The 21,608-nt window shown below is 38.6% G+C and overlaps 1 protein-coding gene across 1 annotated transcript in view; it reads right to left on the bottom strand.

Annotated features, from left to right (window-relative positions):
- Nucleotides 1-21,608, bottom strand: part of LOC122807193 (aldehyde oxidase 3-like) — a 1,326,697-nt gene that overhangs the window by 957,723 nt on the left and 347,366 nt on the right. The window contains exon 13 of the mRNA XM_044078243.1: nucleotides 5,651-5,760. Coding sequence (XP_043934178.1) covers nucleotides 5,651-5,760 — 110 coding nt within the window. The remainder of the gene's footprint in view (nucleotides 1-5,650; nucleotides 5,761-21,608) is intronic.

Below are 21,608 nucleotides of genomic sequence, written 5' to 3'. Positions count from 1 at the left end.
GTACTTTTAAAGGGGGTGGATGCTGCAGTACTGAGAATGTCCTCTTTGGCAGAGATACCTAGTAACTATGAACCTGTTATCAGTTTGTCATCCATTCCCTATTGCAGTATTATAACTTATCATTTTTTTAATGTAACACAGGCAGTTTATTCTTCAAGGGCAACAGGCACTTTATTTGTAGATGAAACAATGAAATATAAAGTTGTTTGCTAGCAGCAACCTCTTCATTAGTTACAGATCTCTTTAATGTAGAATTATTTAGATGACTTATTTAGATGTCCCAAGACTCTCACTCCACATTCCTAAGCACCCTCAAAAATATTAAGATCCAACCCAACACTTCCATACTAGGTGACTTCAACTACCCCTCCATCAACTGGGAAAAATTACTCATGCACCAATGCACTGGCCCAACTATTCCTGGAATTCATCAATTCCAATGCCCTGGCCCAGCTCATTCTTACCCCCACTAGAGGAAGCAACATCTTTGACCTGGTTATTACTAACACGGGTAACTGCTGCTCTACACCAATAGTCAATTTCTCTGTGGTTAGATCCGACCATAAACTAATCACCATGGAAATCCACATCTCACCCCACACCACCCGCAAAGGTATCCACCATGAAAAACTTCTCCAAAGCTGACTTTGGACTCCTAAAAACAAAGGTGGCTAACTTCACGGCACCCATGCCAATGGAAAATAGATGCATAACTGCTGAATCATACACTGGTGCACTGTACGAACACATACATAAATGCATGGAATTAGCCATACCCAACAGAACCAAGATACTCTCCTCCAAAAAAGGGGAAGCCAATCTGATGGTTCCCTGCCATTAATAAACTCTACAACAGAAGGAAGAAACTGTTGCAGAAAAGGTGAAGTCCCAAGACTGGAAAAATTCATTTATTAGCCTCAACAAAGAGTTGAGATCTCTCATCAAAACCTCCAAAGCCGGCTATGAATGCAGAATTGCGGCAGAAACTAAAAACAACTACAAAGCCTTCCATGGTTATATCAAGAATCTCCATGGAAATATCCAAATTTGCTCTGAGTTACTGCACAATGGTACCTCCTATACTGAGCCAACAGATATTGCCAACATACTGGCCAACAGATTCAGTGCCAACTTTACCCCTTTCTCCTCCCTAAAGGACCAATCTCAATACCGGAAGAATGGTAGGCACCCAGCATTACTGCAGCACAGGTTAACGCTGCATTGTCCAAGGCCAAGAATACAGCTTCTATGGGACCCGACAATATCCCTGGCTGTGTTCTACATGAATTACAAAGTGAACTGGTGCAACATCTGTGTGCCCTGTTCACTCACAGCCTCACTTCAGGCTTTTCCCTACTGAATGGCACACTGCTACGGTCATCTCTCTCCATAAAGGAGGAGTGACTACAGACCCTGGAAATTGTCACTCCATTAGGCTGACGAGCCTGATATGTAAGGCTATGGAGTGCTTCATCATGGACCTAATTAACAAGGATATAGGGAATCTCCAAACTCTAGATCCCACCCAATTTGGTTTTGTGAAAGGAACATCATGCCTGCTCAATCTGGTTGACTTCTTTGAGTCAGCCACCAGAGCTGTGGATGACAGTAAGGCAGTTCATACAGCCTACCTCGAACTGGCCAAGGCCTTTGATACCATTCCTCAATCAGGCATTATTGATAAACTCACCAACTAGGCATCAACCCCTATATTGTTAGGTGGATTGCAAATTGGCTCACAGATAGAATCCACAGTGTGAAAGTAATGGACTCCAAGTCAGACTGCCAACCAGTCATGAGTGGAGTCCCAACGGGATCGGTTATGGGTTCTCTCCTGTTTGGCTTCTACTTCTCAGAAGGCCAGGTCAACAATGAGGGACTCTGGCTGACCAACTTCACAGACAACTGCAAGCTAGGAGCCATTATTACCTCCCCAAGTGATGCAGACATCCTACAGAAAGGCCTCACTGAGACCAATGACTGGTGTTAAACCCATGGCCTTAAGTTTAATGCCAAAAAATGCGTCATCATCCCCTTTGGGAAAAACTCAGTTCCCACTAATTACTACATCAATGGGAGCCCACTGAACACTGAAGACATTATAAGAGCTCTGGGGACACAGGTTGATAGCAACCTCTCCTTTGACCACCACATTGCTACTGTGGGTGGTCAGGAAGTCCTTCTATGTGGCACATCTCATTACTAAGAGTTTTTTATCCAGGAAGAAAGAGGTCATCATCTCTCTCTACTCTTCCCTCATTAGACCAATCATAGAGTATAATGCCCCATTTGGCATGTACCTCACTAGACACCTGCAACAGCTGGAAAGGCCACAAAAGTACCTCATGAAGAGGATCCTAGGCCTTAAACACGTGTCCTACATGGACAGACCCAAAAAACTCCAGCTTTTCTCTGTCTCATATCATCTACTAAGAGGTGATCTCTGCTTGACTTACAAAGCCATGTCTGATCCAGCTCTGTTAGAAATGCTACATCTAAAGAAATCCCAATTGCTTTGCACAACACACTCCAGAGATCTCAGCCTCATTACCACAATCAACAGAACATGCTGGAGGGGCAGGTTCATAACCTAGAGACTGCCCATGCTCTGGAATAGACTTCCCATATATGTCAAGCAGAACACCTCACTAGCCCTCTTCAAGAGAAATCTTGATGAGTGGATAGGAAATAGAAAGTTCACCCCAGGGATCACTCCAGTGGCTCTACTTGATACAGGCACTGGGAACTAACGTCGGGCAGCACAATGCTAGTTCACTTCCATGGGCTAGGCTTGTAAAGGCTTCAGAGCCATTAGCCTAGTACACACCTATGAACCTATGAACTTTTAGTATTGTGCATATTTACTGATACTGGTGGATTGTAATGACAGAAGTTTGAGTAGACTTTTATAATGGAAATGTTCTGAATTGGGCAGTTTTGTCATTATTGGCTCATACAATTTGTTTCATTGCTTACTGGAAAAATGTTCAAAACAATAAATTTAAAACATGCTCTAACATGTATGCTGTATTATACAAGAAATATAATTTAATACAATCAGGAAGGTGTATCATAGAACATGTGTATGTTTGTATGGTCCTAAATATGTGTGGAAGGGGTCTATGATTTGAAAATAGCCCAAAGGTAGTCTTTATCCACCACTGGCCAGATGCATTTCTTTGAATGTGGGTTTCAATGCTGTTTCAGTGAATGTGAGTTTCAAGGGCAGAGAACGGTTTTAATGCCAAGTCTATTTTCATTGTGAGACTGTATTGCTTTGTTTAGTAGATGTCTGTTAGTGTTTGTGCTATAAAATGTAAGACAAAAGTTTTAAATGAAATCTAAATAATCATTGTAGAAGTAAAGCATAAATTAGTATACACATTATAGGTTCATATGTTCATAGGATGATACTAGGCTATTGGCCCGGATGCCCTTATAGGCCTAGCCAAGAATTTGGCCCATGTTCCCTCAAAGTCCCTCATTACAGTGTTTATGGTAAATTGGGAGAAATAGCCAAGTAATAGGACATTGGAATGGCTGCAGGGGGTGGGCTGACATACTTGGAGACATACTGCAGAAAGGGTTAGTGGGGGGGGTCTGGGGACATGTTTCATTCTTGTTGTTTTTCTGCATACTTGAAACTACTGAAGGGAATGGATCGCTGGGAAAAATGTTCCAGTTTGGTGCTTGTACATACTTGGTGACATACTGCTGAAGTTATTAGTTGGGGGGTCTGGGGCCATATTTTGGTTATCTGTTCTTCAGTTTCCGTTTGAAAGCTGGTATCCCACAATTCCATTGGAATGGGTGGGGCTACATAATTATGTATGCATTTTTATGTTAATCAGCATACAGATTTGCACCTATTGTTCATGGGCCTTTGTGCATATTTTTGATGTTTCCAGGCTGAGAGGTATGGTGTCTTTTTCTCATTTCTCCTGATGTCTTTGTGCCACAATTCACTCCTTTCAAAGGTGCAACAGTTTTGAAGTAATAATAATAATAATGTAAAGGATGCTTTGTAACCTCAATAAAGACACTATCATCTGTGCACATAAATGCAATACCAAAAAGTTTGCCTTTCGTTATACTTCCAAGTTATTACTTCTCAGTTGCTCATAGTGGTTTCCCTACCACTGATTGAATTTCAGGTGGACAAGGTTGTAAGTTGTCAATCTCATTTAGACAAGCTACAACTCATCAAGTGCTTAGTCTAAAAATAAACCGTTAACAGTGCTTTTTCTGTTCTAGCTCTAGCAGTGATTTACTGTTTTTTTTTTCCTTTACTCCATGATTCTACAACCATGGACTTGTGGTATTCTGTAGGAATTACAATTTTTCCAGACTGCTACATCCAGGTGAAGGCTGGCTGTAACTCAATAGTTAACAGTGGCTGCTATCATGCACCAAACTAATGTAGAAAGACGCAGCCTAAATAAAATAGTCATATCTTCAATAAAAACATTGTTTTAATAAAATTGGCTGAAAAGCATAGAGCTTCAAATGTCATTTGATGAAACAGATAACTGAAAATCACAAAACTTTCTTAAATTGCAATCTTTCTTCTATAAAGAGTAAAAAAATGTATAAGCATCTATGAGAATATGAAAATTAAAAACACAGAATTAGATGAAACATAACATTTTACAAATGGATTAATGAACATATGGCTCACAAAGTTAAACTTCAACATTTAGTAAGGAAACCCCATCAAATCTACTCAGCAAAACATCTTCCCCTGAAATCCCCTCTCTCCAGCTGCTCACTTTAAGACTTGATGCACAGGCATTCAATTCTTATAACCCAAAACTCTCTGGCTTGCTTCGTGACCTGAACAATCATTCTGTGTTAGTAATGGCATATGATGCAGAGGCTGTAAATGTATACAAATTTATCAAGAGGGTATCTTAATAAAGGAAATGTCATATATACAAAGATATATATACAGAAATCTTTAAATTAAGTGAGACTTCCTTACGTTAACCTCTGTTTTGTCAACAAACTTTGGTCAACAACCCAGACAGTCAACAGGTGTGTGAGATCAACAATCCCCAGAACTGGAAAATATGTCCTTTCTTCAGGGACTGTGCAGTCTCTATGTTCGAATAAATAATCAGCAGGGGGTGTATGGGGGCACATGTTTTAAAATGTGCATGATCCAAGGTTGTTCCTTGGACCATGTGCAAAAGAGTGCCAACATTTTTTTGTCAATGTTAACATGTCAAAGTTAGTGGCATCCATGTCTTGTGGATTTGATCATTTTAAGTAACTCCATAGACAGTGTGTGTGTGTGTGATGTCCGGCGTGTCCTTCCTGATATTCCACTGTACTAGCTATTGTAATTCACTCTGGTCTGACTTAGAGAACACACCGTCTATTATTGCACAATGAGCCAGATTGCAAGAACTAGATAGGAGAAACAAATGAGATGTCATGAAGGGGAAATGGCAAGCCAGTAATTAATTACAGAGGGTGGATGGGTAGATAAAAACATTAAACACATTAAAAATGCAGTCAAAATTTATTTGATACATATAATAAAAAGACAATAAAGATGGTTGAAATCTACTCAAATGCTGAGTTGAGAATTATCAACAGAAATACATGAACAATAAATTGAAGTCAGTTAACCAAAAAGACAACTTACCTTTTCAGAATTTGGTACATCAATTGATACTAATACTTCATTTGGTTTCATTGATGTTTTTCCATAGCCAAGGAAAAAGTCTTCATTCAAAGGAATTTGCCGTGTACCATCTATTAACAAGAACAGATAAACCTTTCAGTCTGAATAACTGTTGGAACAGTACCCTGCAACAGTACTGTGAAACAATAAAGGGTCAGAAGTATATAATTTCCATTCTGTCATAGCCTCAATTGTGTTACAGATTCTAAGGATGACGATGAAGCTGATGATGGTGATCTCTGGCCATCATAACATATACCATGCCTATATACTCTGCACATTATACCTCACCATCAGTCCATCAGTAATCCAGCAGTAAACAAACACACACACACACACACACACACACACACACACACACACACACACACACACACACACACACACACACTCATTCTCACATGTTTGTCTATGTTTAAACCATTGTGTATATTATTCACAGTTTTTTAAGACATGGTAAAAGCCTATTTATTTACTTAATTTCACATTCACTGTTGCCTATCAGAATGAATATGAGTGGCCATTTCATCAACATGTGATTCAGTTACTGAGCAAGACAGCATGTGGTTTACACAAACTTACAGTGACTTTGGATTATGTAAGTCTTGATAAGAAACACTTAATGTGATGTAGGGGAAACCATTACCTCCCACTATATACTTTATTTATATTATCATATCAAATTGTTATTAATCTAGGTGCAAGTCAATAAAATACATCCACTGACTTGTTTTGTCAGAATTTTCTTAATGTTTTCCATGAAATCAATAACTGACCATTCAAAGAGATGCACATAAAACTTTTAACTGAAAACCAGAGGGAGGTCTTAGTTTCTGCAAAAAAAAAAAAAATTGCAGCTTAAGGGTCAGAAAACAGCCTCCTGCAAAAAAATGCAGCATAAAGGTCAAAAAACAATCTATCAGTCTATAAAGCCAAGCATGGTGTTTTTTTTTTTTACTTCAATTATCAATGTGCATAAGCCATGAAGGCACACATCCTGGCTGTATTCTCCAGGCAGTTCATCTGTTCAGACTATTTATCATATGCTTTATTTTGATAAATTTCAAAAAAATATCATACATTTTATATAAAAGTAAACATTTATCTCAAATTGCAGGATGGAAACTGGTTGAATGAAATATCTGATTCTAATCTGGTGAATAAATAAATCTTCTGAAGACCACAACAGTATTGATTTGCAAGGTATGTGTGGGATTAAAATTACTTAAATGTATTTTTAGTAGCTCTAAATCATACAGCTTCATTATCATTATATATATATATATATATATATATATATATATATATATACAGTGATGAGCATAGTACATTACATTCTTTTTACCCATATTCATATAAATAAATGGAGTACACCGACTGGGTTCCTTCACTATCACAATGCATTCTACATACCAAATGTGTTATATGTGTGACTATAATATACTCAGCACTTTTTGCTGTTGCACTACAGAATTTCTCGTTCAGCACTATAAGTATTCTGAATGTAAAAAGGGTTCTTCATTTATTAAAGGTGCGATGAAAAAATCCTGTTGATATTTAAATAAACAAAGCTATACCAGCTTCAACATTTATGCAATGGTAAAATGGTGCTTCTTTTCATCTATTCACCAATGACCTTGCAAAGGAATTTATACTTTTAAGTAAAGACATTGAAAGCTATGACCTCAAACAGAAAAACCTATACAAAACGCATTGTAATTTTTTTGGTTTATGTACTGAAATATAGGACAGGCACATGGGTGCTGGGACCATAGAGGCAGGGGAAGGGGGAGCCCCCCACCCCCCACTTTTACAGCTGTAAGACCTGTCTGGAAAAAATTAATGAAGTGGAGTTTTCACGCTAACGTGGATTCGCGCGGGGAAGTTAAACTAACTAAACTAGCTGTTCTTGTTCTCTTATTGCTCTGTTCAGGAGTTATGCTGCCGCTTTCCACTGGTGCTGCCAGAGCCATTAAGGAGAGTTTTGTTCTTTTATTTCCAGGAGTTATGCTGCTCCCATGTGTGTGTGTGTGTGTGTGTGTGTGTGTGTGTGTGTGTGTGTGTGTGTGTGTGTAAAATGCCCCAGTTATGTATACCTGGTGGTTAGTGTTACTCAGGCTCAAACAAGAGCCTGAATTCTCTACCCATAACACCACTTGTGATTCAGGGAGTTGAGTCCATAGCTCTCCACTGTCCAGATTATCACAGAATATTTGGCTCATAATTTTGGTCTGTTCCTCTTAAAATTTGTGTTTTTCTGGCAAATCAGTGAGAACTGAATTCACTAAATAATGATAGCTCTTTAAGATTCAGTCTTCCTTTCAGGAAAACCATGGTAACACAAAACACTTTATTTTAGTAACTTTCTAAGATTATACAATCAATATTTAAAATGTGTCCCTGGTTTTGGGCCTTTGCCCCCAATAAATTTTGGCTTTTTCCAGATTTCTTCTGCTACGAAGTTGAGACATTTACTTGGTCATCAAGTGGATTTTACAAGGAGCTGAAAGCTTCAGGGGAAGAGACGTTTAATGCTACTTATGCTAAGTTGTTTACATTGTTAGTAGCACAACAGGTAGTATACTTGCTTTTGATGCAGAAGGCTGTGGGTTCTACTCACACAGTATGCAGATGGATCGCTGATACTATACTGTGTTGTACTTTAAAGGGAGTGGATGCTGCAGTCCTATGAATGTCCTCCTTTGGCGGAGTTACTTAGTAACTATGAACCAGTTATCAGTTTGTCATCCATTCCCCCTTGCAAAATTACTAGCTTATCATTTTTTAATGTAGCATAGGCAATTTATTCTTCAAGGGCAACAGGCACTTTATTTGTAGATGAAACAATGAAATATAAAATTGTTTGCTAGCAGCAACCTCTTCATTAGTTACATATCCATTTAATGTGGAATTATTTAGATGACTTATTTCTGCAGAGATTTTGCATATTTACTGATATTGGTGGATTGTAATGACAGAAGTTTAAGTGGCCTTTTATGGTTGAAATTTTCTGAAATGGGTAGTTTTGACATTATTGGTTCATACATTTTGTTTCATTGCTCTCTAGAAGACTGTTCCAAACTACAAATTTAAAACACATTCTAACAAGTGGTGCTGTTTTATACAAGGAATATAATTTAATACAATCAGGTTAATACAGTCAGGAAGTTGAATCAAGTACACATGTATGATCAAAATAGGGGAAGAGAGCATAGGTTCATAGGTTCATAGGTTCATACTAGGCTATCTGCCCTGGGGCATTTATAAGCCTAGCCCGATTGTGTTTGGCTTACGCCACCCCTTGATTTGAGTATACTGTGCCCTTTTTAAAGTTTAGTTTACTGTGCCTCTGTCTAATAGTGACACGGAAGTAATCCCCGGGACAAACCTACGATCCCCCATCCACTCATCAAGATTCTTCTTGAAGAGTGTCAGTGAGGTGCTCTGCCTAACATGAATTGGAATTCTATTCCAGAGCGAAGGGAGCCTCTGGGTTATGAATCTGTCCCTCCAGCATGTTCTATTTATTTCTGTGCTGAGGTTTAAGTCCCTCGAGTGAGTGGCTCTAAGGGATTTAGATTTACTGAGGTGGAGCATGTCCATTAATTCTGGGTTGGACATAGCTTTATATGTCAGGCATAGATCGCCCCGAAGTAGGCAGTATGCAACTGAGTAGAGCTGGAGTTGTTTTAACCGAGCAGCATAATGCATCTGTTTGAGTCCCTTGATCCTCCTGCTGAGGTATTTTTGGGGTCTTTCTAATTGCTGTAGGTGTCGGGTAAGGTACATCCCAAAGGGGGCATTGTATTCTATGATGGGCCTGATGAGGGATGAATAAAGGGGCACGATTACCTCTCTTGATCTAGATGTGAATCCTTTCATGATGAGGTGGGCTATGTAGAAGGTCTTTCTAACCACTTTGGCAATGTGGTTGTCAAAGGAGAGATTGCTTGGGTCCCCAGATCCCTAATTACTTTCTCTGTACTTAATGGGTTACCACCTATGTGGTAATTTGTGGGCACATTGTTTTTGCCAAAGGGTATGACTATACACTTTTTGGCATTTAGCTTTAGACTATGGCTCTGGCACCAGTTATCCGTCTCTGCGAGACCTTTTTGAAGGATGTTTGTGTCAGCTGGATAGTCGATTATGGCGCCCAGTTTTCAGTCATCTGCGAACTTGGTGAGCCATAGTCCTCCCACGTTGGCCTGTACCTCAGAAAAGTAAATACCGAACAAGAGAGGTCCCAGGACAGAACCTTGTGGGACGCCACTTGTGACCGGTTTCGAGTGTGACATGGCCCCAGCAACTCTGACTCTGTGGGTTCTGTCTTTGAGCCAGTTTGCGACCCATCTTGTGACATAGGGGTTTATATTTAGGCTGGATAGCTTATCTATGATGCCCGAGTGGGGTATTGTGTCAAATGCCTTTGCAAGGTCCAGATAGGCTGTGTGGACTACCTTCCCCTCATCTATGGCCTTGGTGACTGTTTCAAAGAAGTTGACCAGGTTCAAAAGGCAGGATCTGCCCTTGACAAAGCCAAATTGGGTAGGATCTAGTGTCTGTAGGTCCCCAATGTCTTTGTTTATGAGTTCCATGATGATTCTCTCTATAGCCTTGCAGACTAGGCTAGTCAGGTTTATGGGGCGATAGTTTCCAGGGTCCGCAGAGGCGCCACCTTTGTGGAGTGGGACCACTGTTGCTGTACGCCATTCTTTGGGCACATATCCTGTAGTGAGGCTGAGATTGTACAGCAGTTTTACTTGAGGGGTTAATTCTTCTTGGAGTTCATGTAGGACTCAACCCGGGACGCCATCTGGTCCCATGGAAGCAGTGTTTTTTGCTTTGGAGAGGGTGGCCTTCACCTGAGCATCAGAGATGTTTGGGAGGCTGCACTCTGCCGGGATAGATACTTGTTCTTTTGTGGGGAAGGGGAGAAGTTTGCACTGAACCTGTCTGCCAGGATATTGGCGATGTCTGTGGGTTCAGTGTATTTTTTGTCGTTTAGAATCAACTCAGAACAAGTCTGGGAGTTGCATCCCAGGTTAATAACATAACTGAAAAAAGCCTTATGATTGTCTTTAGTGTCCTGTGCAATTTTTCTCTCAAAGCTGGCCTTGGAGGATTTTATGAGGGATCGTAATTTTTTGCTAGTACTGATCAGAGATGCCTTCCTTTTAGGGATTTTGCTCTATCATGTAGTAGCTTCCTCCTTCTGTTGTACAGTTTATTTATGGCTGGGGTCCACCAGACTGGACGCCTGCCTTTGGATGATTGGGTCTTGATTTTGTTTGGGATAGCATGATCCATGCATTCCTGGAGATGTCCGTAAAATGCGTTTATATAGGATTCTGCAGTTTGGGCCGTAGTTTCCACTGGCTCTGGGGCCTTGAAGGATTCCACTTCGGTTTTGAGAAGTGTGAAGTTTGCTTTTGACAAGTTTTTCACTGTGGTTTTCTGGGCTGCCAATGGTGTCCCCCAGGGTTCGGTGCTGAGAGTTTTTCTGTTTGGTATATACATCTCAAAAGTAAAAGGAAATACCAAAGGGCTTTGGCCGACTACGTTTGAAATGACTGCAAGCTAGGAGTAGTTATTGAATCCCCAAATTAACAATCATGCAGGAAGGTTTGTCCCAAACAATAACTGGTGCCAGAATCATGAACTGAAACTAAACTCCAAGAAATACATTATCGTATCCTTTGGGAAGTCATCTACTCCAGGGAACTGCTAAATTGATAATGTCCCCTGAGAACTGACCTAGTTGTTTGGCATTTGGGTGTTTGGGTGTACACTGACCTAACTTTTGACCAACATGTGCCCAAAGTAATAAGAAAGTCTTTCTATATTGCACAGCTTATAAACAAATTGATTGTGACTAGATCTAGAGATGTTATTGTCCCCTTTACAAAGCTCTCATTAGGTCAATCATTTTGCATAATGCCCACTTTGGCATGTATCTGTCCAGACCCATGCAATAATTGGAATACCCACATGGATACCTTACTAAAAGGATACAAGTCCTAAACAGTAGGTCTTGCATGGACCACCTCAAAAATTTATCACTATACTCAGTATCCTACAAAGTGCTTAGAGGTAACATGTCTGGCATACAATGCATCCTCTGACCTAATACAGACGGACCTACTGAACATCAAGTAGTCAAATGGCATCAGAAATATTCAGGCCAGGTATCTAAACTGAATGTTGTGGAGACATAGATATATATCCAGAACAGACTATCCATTCAAGTAAAACAAAGCTCATCCCTGTCCATATTCAAATGCAACTTGGATCTAAGGATGGGTAATAGAAAATGTATTCCAGGATTATCCCTCATGCCACTAATGGATAGAGGCAGTTCCTAAATGCTGCATCCCTTACATGGGTCCCCTCAAATTATCTACAGTGTGATCACATTTATTCTCACTAGGTGTAATATACAATTATCAAACATGGGATAGGTAAGACCAATCAGGAAATGTTAATTCAAGCACCAAAATGGAAACTGGCTAAGCTTAAAATGTCCTCCAAGTGAACCTATGCTGTGGTAGTAAACAGTTTTAAAAAATTGCCCTTTTTAGATCACCCCCCCCCCCCCATGGCAATCACAAACAAGGCATCTGCCATGTTATTTCTGAAAAGTAATTTAAAGAGATGCTGACATGGTTTTGTTATCATGTAGTATGACATCACTGTAACCCCATTTGTTTGGAGGCTGTCATATTTTTTTTTTCATATTTGCTATTGGGTTTAGATTAATATGATTTTTATTTTCAAAAATGGAAGATGTGCATGCTTATGTGCTGCTTTTCAGGCATTCATATACTTAGCAACAGTGGTCATCTGGGAAAATTCATCAGGGAGGCTCTGTCAAGACATCGGTTACAAAGCATTTGATTTAGTTTGCTTGCTTTATAAGGTATGATTTATGACTTATCTTTACATGTTTTATTTTATTTCAGTATTTCTAAATCCCTCCTGGATAATGATATTATCATTATGGAGGGGTTTGCGTACATTTGTGATCCTTAGAGCTACGTTGTATTGAGCTTTATTTTCCTAGGAGGGTCACCCTTAGCAAATTGTTTTCAAAAGGTAAGGACAAAAAGTGATGATCTAGACTAACCCACTATAACAATTCAGTTAAAGAATCCAAGAACTTCACCTGGAAGAGGGATACTTGGAATTACCTCTGGACACAGCCCTGAGGTTGGTACCCACCAGTGGCCAAATATCCTAGACACTGAGAGCTTGCCACCCCATATGGCAAAAGATGGAGGTCAGTGTAATGCCAGTCAACTGGTAGACAGCAGCAAGATAGCTTAAAGTGGGATGGACCCTGGCAAAGGAAAGTGTCTCTTGGAATATGTAGTATTGCGTCATTGCTGAACAAGAGGCTAAAAGTTTTGTGGAGGGTTGAAAAGTAACATTTTGAATTAGTTTTTTTTATCTACACATGCAGGACTGGTTTCAGCAATAGACTTCTCAAGCAATATTTGTCTCTTTCCTGTGTTGCAGATTACTCTCAGGAAAACTCTGGGTGGGTGGAAGCATACCCATATGCCCTTTTCTGGATGCTATTCACCTGAAGTCTGTGTCAGGAAAAGAGAGGCTTACCTAAATGTTACTGTCAGTTAGAGAAAGGAAAACTCAGGCTGTAATTCTGAACAAAATTCTCTCAGCTGAAATTTAATCCAACAACTAAGATTGTTCTACAGATTGAGGGCCTTACAACATTCTGCTAAATATCATCACTTAAAAATTTCATAACGAACTGGGGCATACTTAAATAGATGTTATCCCCTCTTATGCATGTATATCGTACACTGAATATCATGACAAAGAAGTCACATTTTATTTTGCTAAAATATATATATATATATATATATATATATATATATATACATATATATACATATATATATATATATATATATATATATATATATATATATATATATATATATATATCCATATGGGTCTCCTTCACACGGTCGACTTTTCAGAAAGTCGAATTTCATATGGCCATATGATCGACTTTCAAAAAGCCAACCATGTGGAACCGCTATCTCCATATAGTGCGGAATGGGAAAATTTCCTCTTTCGCACTGTAGTGCGATCTCGGAGTTGGTATATTTAAGTTACGGGGGGGGTGAGCCCCCCACGTGGGGTGCAGGGGGGCTTGCCCCCCTGCTAACAGTTGAAAGGCAAGTGTTTGGTGTGTGTTATGTGTTTATTTTACATGGTCAGCTTTTCGAAAGTCGATCATATGGTCTTAGCCATATGAAAATCGACTTTCTGAAGAGTCGACCATGTAAAGTAGACCCATTCATATATGTGTTCCATTCAAATGCTCAAACACTTGAGAGTTCAACTGTTTGAATAATCAACTGCAGTCTTCAAAAGTTAACTTGTTGAGTGTTGTAGCTGTTTAGATGCATGAGATCACAGTACAGTGGGGATCAGGGAGTTTGTACTTTCCCCACTGTAGTGAAATCTCAGAGTTGTTATATATAATTAGGAGGGGGTGTGGGGGGTACAGCTGCCTCCTGCAAAAATATTTTTTTTATTTTTCTTCAAATCTATGAGATTTGAAGTTGTGTCTATTTGAATCCACGTGATTTGAAAGGTTTTTGTCTGTGTCTTATTGTTTGAGTGTTTTAGGTTCACTTATATACTCTGTCTTGCCCCTGCCTTTCCATATAGCTAGAAACACATACAAACTGAAGTAATATCAAGATTCAGACATTAATTTACATATAGTAGTAAATCATTCCAGGTAATCAGAAACAAGTTACTTTTTTGGAACAATAGTCACTTCTGTTGCGGTTTCAGTACTACATAAAACATTTCTTAATTCTTAAAGTAAGACATTCTGCCTGCATCATATAATTAAAAACATCCATTTTCAGTAAATAAAAGGCTTCTGCATGTGTAATTAGCAAAGAAATACATTGTGCATAAACTAATTGAGATAGTGATTCATTAAGGGCTCAGTACATCATGATTTAATATTAGGGTGCTATAGTTGCAATGAAAAAATTAAGGGGCTGTCCTTAGCAACAAAATTGTATGCTTTTGATATCAAACATCAAGGGGCTACCCTTGGCAACAAAATAAACACAAAACTTCATGTTTTTCCCCCTGTACCACCTTACTTACAGGTGCTACCTTAACCCTGCCACTGGTCATAACCTCAGCCCTACACATTACCTTACAAAACATATTCCCTAACAGTACCACCACATAAGACATACACACACACACGCACACACACACACACACACACACACACACACACACACACACACACACACACACATGCGCGCAGCACTAAATCCATCCATTATTTAGCCCTTACTGTAATACTATACTTGTATACATTCACTCCTACCCCTAATGTCAAAACTTTCAGTGTAGCTGAAAACTTCTGCATTAGAAAAAAATAACCTTCACATGAGCACATCTCATAAAGCACAGCAATACTTGGTGATCAGAATATCAACAGTACTTGAAGTCAAAAAGAACAGTGTTCAATCAAAAACAGCAGTTAACTTTATTGACTAAACCATAATTACAAAGGTAAAGAAAACAGAGCTCCACCAAGATTTTCAACATAATGGGGGAGAAAGCATTATATACGTGTCAAAATCACATGTATATTGCTGTACACATGGTTTTCTATTCAAGAAGCAAGTAAAGCAATGTGTTCAACAGAGAACCAGGCTGCAATTATTCATTTAACCTCTTAGCAAGAAACAGATAAAATTATATAATTAAGACTACAGTACACACACGTTACTTAAATATCCAACAGTTCACATTAGAATTGTCAAAATTAATTGTACTAAGTTCATATGTCCCAAAATCAGAAATGAAACTTTACAAATTCCATATTCAGATTATTCCTTATTTAAAATGTACTTCAGATTACATACATATCTCCTACCTGGAGCCTTGAGACATAATCATATATGGATGGTACCCTGTCATTATTAGCCCTGTCCAGCTCCTAAATGCTTTGTGCTATGCATGGGTGCCCTCAAGTTATCTGTGGTATGATCCTAGTTCTTCTCCCAAGGAATAACATAATTATCGACCATGAGATGGGTAAGGCCAATCTAACACCAGACAGGATAGCTTAATTCAAGCAGCAAAAGGGAAATCGGCTATGCTTAAAATGGCCCGCTAGGGCAGCTAGCCTAGGAGTTACCTATGAACCTAATGTCACAATTGTACTCACAATGATTTACTAATAAATTAAAGATTATTTATATTTCATTAATAGTGGAAACATAAATATAATTATTCTAAGATATTCAGAAAAATTATATTATCAGTTAGCCTCAGAAAATGTATATTGATTGACGGAACAAAAACAATGAAAAACTTAAACTATTTGTTAAGATCAGATTTTGTGACTTCAGCAGTTATGATGATTGACTAATGCAGATATGGAAGAGGAAGATTTAGTAACTCAGACACAAGCAGAAATTAAAGAATTAATTACTCCAAAGCCTGAAACACTTTTGCACATTTCCCAACATTTCTCAAAATAGCTATGCATCATCCTTTACAATTGATTAAAAAAAATCCTGGAATATTAGATTTGAAAACTGGTCACATGGCACAGATATTTATTATTTGGAGACTGTATTCTTATTATTTTAACTAAATGATAATAATATATTTAGGGTTGATTTCTTTTGTAGGAAAAGTGGTGAGAGGACCTACAGGAACAATGATTCTATACAGAAGAACTTACTACCACTTAGTCTAACAATGTGAACTCTGTTATCGCTAGTGAAAGAAATTGTCACTATTGTGTATATTGTCTATTCAGAATTAGCACTATTTGTTTAAACTGTGACACAATGATCTGAACCAAAGCACAACCAAACAGATGGAGTCCATCTAACTCAAACACTTTTGTTATTTAAACCATTTTGACTTTGTAATCTTCAATGCATAATTGCTGTTGTTATGTCTTACTTACTTCATGTAGTATATAAATCATCAGAACAGTTTTTATTAAATCAGAGAATGCTGCAGTGACTATCCTATACATCCTCCCGTTTGAGTGATTTTTACTAAGTGTATGCTTTAAATTTTCCATTAACAGTGTCATTGCTCTAAATAATGCCTTCCTCCTAATGTTCGTAAGGCTGATACTAGAGCTTTTATCATGGATCCACTCAGTAAATGGCCTTTTCCTGGTAGGGTTAACCCAGTAAAACAGTATAATAAAACAAACAAAAAAATAATCAAATAACCCTCAGTGATTCTTATTTCAATCATTTGGACTAATAGAAGTAATTTCTAAACTCTCTGGTATTAAACATCATCTCATTTTAATTTGTAGCTAATAAACTGTTTTCAGATGAAAAAAATAATTAAATGACATGTTACCACAGGCTTTTAAAGTAACAAGTTCTTCCCAGTTTAAATACTGAGGTGCATTTATACGTGATTTATACAAACTTGCTATATTTATGAGAATTTTGATAAAAACTAGTAAACGGATGGAAACTGCATATTGTGGCTTTTAAATCAAGACTTGTCCCATTTCAGTTTCTTGCTGAGCTACATACCTTTTTTCCACATCTGCAATATATTATCTTGCATGTATAACCATAGGCATGAACAGCAGGGTGATGGACAGACTTTTTTTTTGGTAAAACAAGTACAGTGTATGATTATCGGTGTGGTTCCCCCCACTTCCATCCCCTACTTAGGTGACAAATATGAGGCATATCTAAATTGACCAGTTATTAGTAAACGATTTGACTATTAGTTTTAGAGGGGGATATTATTACTTGATCAATGATCATTTGAATTATGACATATTTAGTTGAAAAACTTCTCAGACACTAAAACTTTGTAGCTGTTGGAACAGCCTTAGAAAAAAATGCATTGTTGGAAGAACCTTGGAAGTGACTATACAGAACAGGGGTGCACTGCAGCGGTGCATTTTGTACACAGATAGATTGTTCCATCTCGGTTTTGCTGTCAGTTGCTGTGACCTTGGTGTTAATGTAATAATGTCACATTATGTTTAAGTCCCCGGTTTCATTATTCTCTCCAGCTGTATGCAAAGAATGGCAGTAGTATGTCCTTGCCTGGCTCCATTTTAAGTGTGAAACATGATTATTTTTTTTTAACAAGGATTAATCTTGATTTTTGTAATGTCAAGTACTTCTAGCATGTCCAGCTACTACTGTGGGTTATGGGGTCTAGATACCATGCAGACACCTCTAAGAGCTGAGAAGCTTAAAAGAAAGTTTTTCATCAGAAGTTTAAGCTACTTGCCATTGCGTGACAGTCAAGCTCATTCCATCCAGTGCTGTCTATACTTCAGGTGGGAAGGGATACTGTAGTATATTTATGGAAGCAGCATGAGGATATTCCTGGGAAGATGTTTCTACAGTTTATGGAAGAACGCAAATGTAGCATGTGATGCTATGATACACCAAAGCACAGGACTGCTGTGTACAAAGACTTTGTCTGTCTGTCTGTCTGTCTGTGAGTTTATGGAAGGACGTAAATGTAGCATGTGATGCTATGATACACCAAAGCACAAGACTGCTGTGTACAAAGACTTTGTCTGTCTGTCTGTGAGTTTATGGAAGAACGCAAATGTAGCATGTGATGCTATGATACACCAAAGCACAAGACTGCTGTGTACAAAGACTTTGTCTGTCCGTCTGTGAGTTTATGGAAGAACATAAATGTAGCATGTGATGCTATGATACACCAAAGCACAAGACTGCTGTGTACAAAGACTTTGTCTGTCTGTCTGTCTGTGAGTTTATGGAAGAACATAAATGTAGCATGTGATGCTATGATACACCAAAGCACAGGACTGCTTTGTACAAAGACTTTGTCTGTCTGTCTGTGAGTTTATGGAAGAGCATAAATGTAACATGTGATGCTATGATACACCAAAGCACAAGACTGCTGTGTACAAAGACGTTGTCTGTCTGTCTGTCTGTGAGTTTGTGGAAGAACATAAATGTAGCATGTGATGCTATGATACACCAAAGCACAGGACTGCTTTGTACAAAGACGTTGTCTGTCTGTCTGTCTGTGAGTTTGTGGAAGAACATAAATGTAGCATGTGATGCTATGATACACCAAAGCACAAGACTGCTGTGTACAAAGACTTTGTCTGCCTGTCTATGAGTTTATGGAAGAACGCAAATGTAGCATGTGATGCTATGATACACCAAAGCACAGGACTGCTTTGTACGAAGACTTTGTCTGTCTGTCTGTGTGTTTATAGAAGAGCATAAATGTAGCATGTGATGCTATGATACACCAAAGCACAGGACTGCTTTGTACAAAGACTTTGTCTGTCTGTTTGTGAGTTTATGGAAGAGCATAAATGTAACATGTGATGCTATGATACATCAAAGCACAGGACTGCTTTGTACAAAGACTTTGTCTGTCTGTCTGTGAGTTTATGGAAGAACGCAAATGTAGCATGTGATGCTATGATACACCAAAGCACAGGACTGCTTTACACAAAGACTTTGTCTGTCTGTGTGTCTGTGAGTTTATGGAAGAGCATAAATATAGCATGTGATGCTATGATACACCAAAGCACAGGACTGCTGTGTACAAAGACTTTGTCTATCTGTCTGTCTGTGAGTTTATGAAAGGACGTAAATGTAGCATGTGATGCTATGATACACCAAAGCACAGGACTGCTGTGTATGAAGACTTTGTCTGTCTGTGTGTTTATGGAAGAGCATAAATGTAGCATGTGATGCTATGATACACCAAAGCACAGGACTGCTTTGTACAAAGACTTTGTCTGTCTGTCTGTGAGTTTATGGAAGAACGCAAATGTAGCATGTGATACTATGATACACCAAAGCACAAGACTGCTGTGTACCAAGACTTTGTCTGTCTGTCTGTCTGTGAGTTTATGGAAGAGCATAAATGTAGCATGTGATGCTATGATACACCAAAGCACAGGACTGCTGTGTACAAAGCCTTTGTCTATCTGTCTGTCTGTGAGTTTATGGAAGGACGTAAATGTAGCATGTGATGCTATGATACACCAAAGCACAGGACTGCTGTGTACAAATACTTTGTCTGTCTGTCTGTCTGTGAGTTTATGGAAGAGCATAAATGTAGCATGTGATGCTATGATACACCAAAGCACAGGACTGCTGTGTACAAAGACTTTGTCTGTCTGTCTGTGAGTTTATGGAAGAACATAAATGTAGCATGTGATGCTATGATACACCAAAGCACAGGACTGCTTTGTACGAAGACTTTGTCTGTCTGTCTGTCTGTGAGTTTATGGAAGAGCATAAATATAGCATGTGATGCTATGATACACCAAAGCACAGGACTGCTTTGTACAAAGACTTTGTCTGTCTGTCTGTGAGTTTATGGAAGAGCATAAATGTAGCATGTGATGCTATGATACACCAAAGCACAGGACTGCTTTGTATGAAGACTTTGTCTGTCCGTCTGTCTGTGAGTTTATGGAAGAGCATAAGTGTAGCATGTGATGCTATGATACACCAAAGCACAGGACTGCTGTGTACAAAGACTTTTTCTGTCTGTCTGTCTGTCTGTGAGTTTATGGAAGAGCATAAATGTAGCATGTGATGCTATGATACACCAAAGCACAGGACTGCTTTGTACGAAGACTTTGTCTGTCTGTCTGCCTGTCTGTCTGTGAGTTTATGGAAGAACGTAAATGTAGCACGAGATGCTATGATGCACCAAAGCACAGGACTGCTGTGTACAAAGACTTTGTCTGTCTGTCTGTCTGTGAGTTTATGGAAGAACATAAATGTAGCACGTGATGCCATTATACACCAAAGCACAGGACTGCTCTGTACAAAGCCTTTGTCTGTCTGTCTGTAAGTCAGACAAGCAAAGTTAGGATGACAGCTGTAGCACTATAACATGTAACTTCTGGAATTCTTCAGCACTACATGGAGAGGAGGGCCACGTTATAGAAAAGGTTACAGAAATGCCCTACTGCGACTACAAACAGTTCATTGATGAACCTAGTTACAAAATCTTCCCATATGTGGTACTGAAAAGCATTACTGAGTCAGTTTTGTCTAGAAATGTTGTTTTGTTTAACAGCTACCTTTGCACATCCTAAACGGTTACCCTTCCATCGATAGTATCACTTAAATGTCTATTCCAAATCTGAGGCCAACATATAGAAACAGGTTAGTTATAAATGACTGAAATATTTTATCTTGACATAGTCCAGCAGTTTGATACCACAAAGGCGCACCTTTTATCACTGCAGACTATAAGCTCACTCAGTCTGTTCACACATGAATGCAAAAACTGCCCCCTAAACATATGGCTTGGAACATAAGCCTTAAAGTATTGAAAATGCAAAGTACAGGTCCAGCAATAACATCAATTCTTTGGTGGGGCAAGATATGGCAGGTAGTTGCCTAGTTTATTTTGCCTCATTTTGCATGTTAGGTTTGCCTTTTTCTATATATTCTGAGGGAGGTACTGCTTGGTTTAATATCTAATTTTATTCTTCGGTTTAGGTAATGGTTACTAGCCTTTTCTCTTTTTTTAATTTATGACTGGCATACTGCTGTCTTGTTCTTCTATTTTGACTGCATCTCTTGATATGAAATTTTGTAACCGCAACAGGATTTTATCTCCAGAAAAACATTTTCAGGATTTATTACCCCCATTCTCAAGTTGGTTGAGTTACATTTGTAACTGGATTTATTTTATCAGACTGTCCTAACTTTCTCTTTGCAGGCAGATACATATTGCTACACAGTAACTGCACTATGTTACTCTCTATTTCTGGAAGCAGTCTTTCTGGATTTTTCTCTACATCATGATTTCAGACATCTTTAAACTTGGATTGGATGGTGTTTTTGTTACAGAAGTCAGACTTGATCATTTCTGG

Source organism: Protopterus annectens, chromosome 7.part0 (genome assembly GCF_019279795.1).
Source record: "Protopterus annectens isolate FY-2018-M chromosome 7.part0, PAN1.0, whole genome shotgun sequence".
Lineage (NCBI taxonomy): Eukaryota > Metazoa > Chordata > Ceratodontiformes > Protopteridae > Protopterus > Protopterus annectens.
This window is presented reverse-complemented; position numbering and strand designations above follow the sequence as displayed.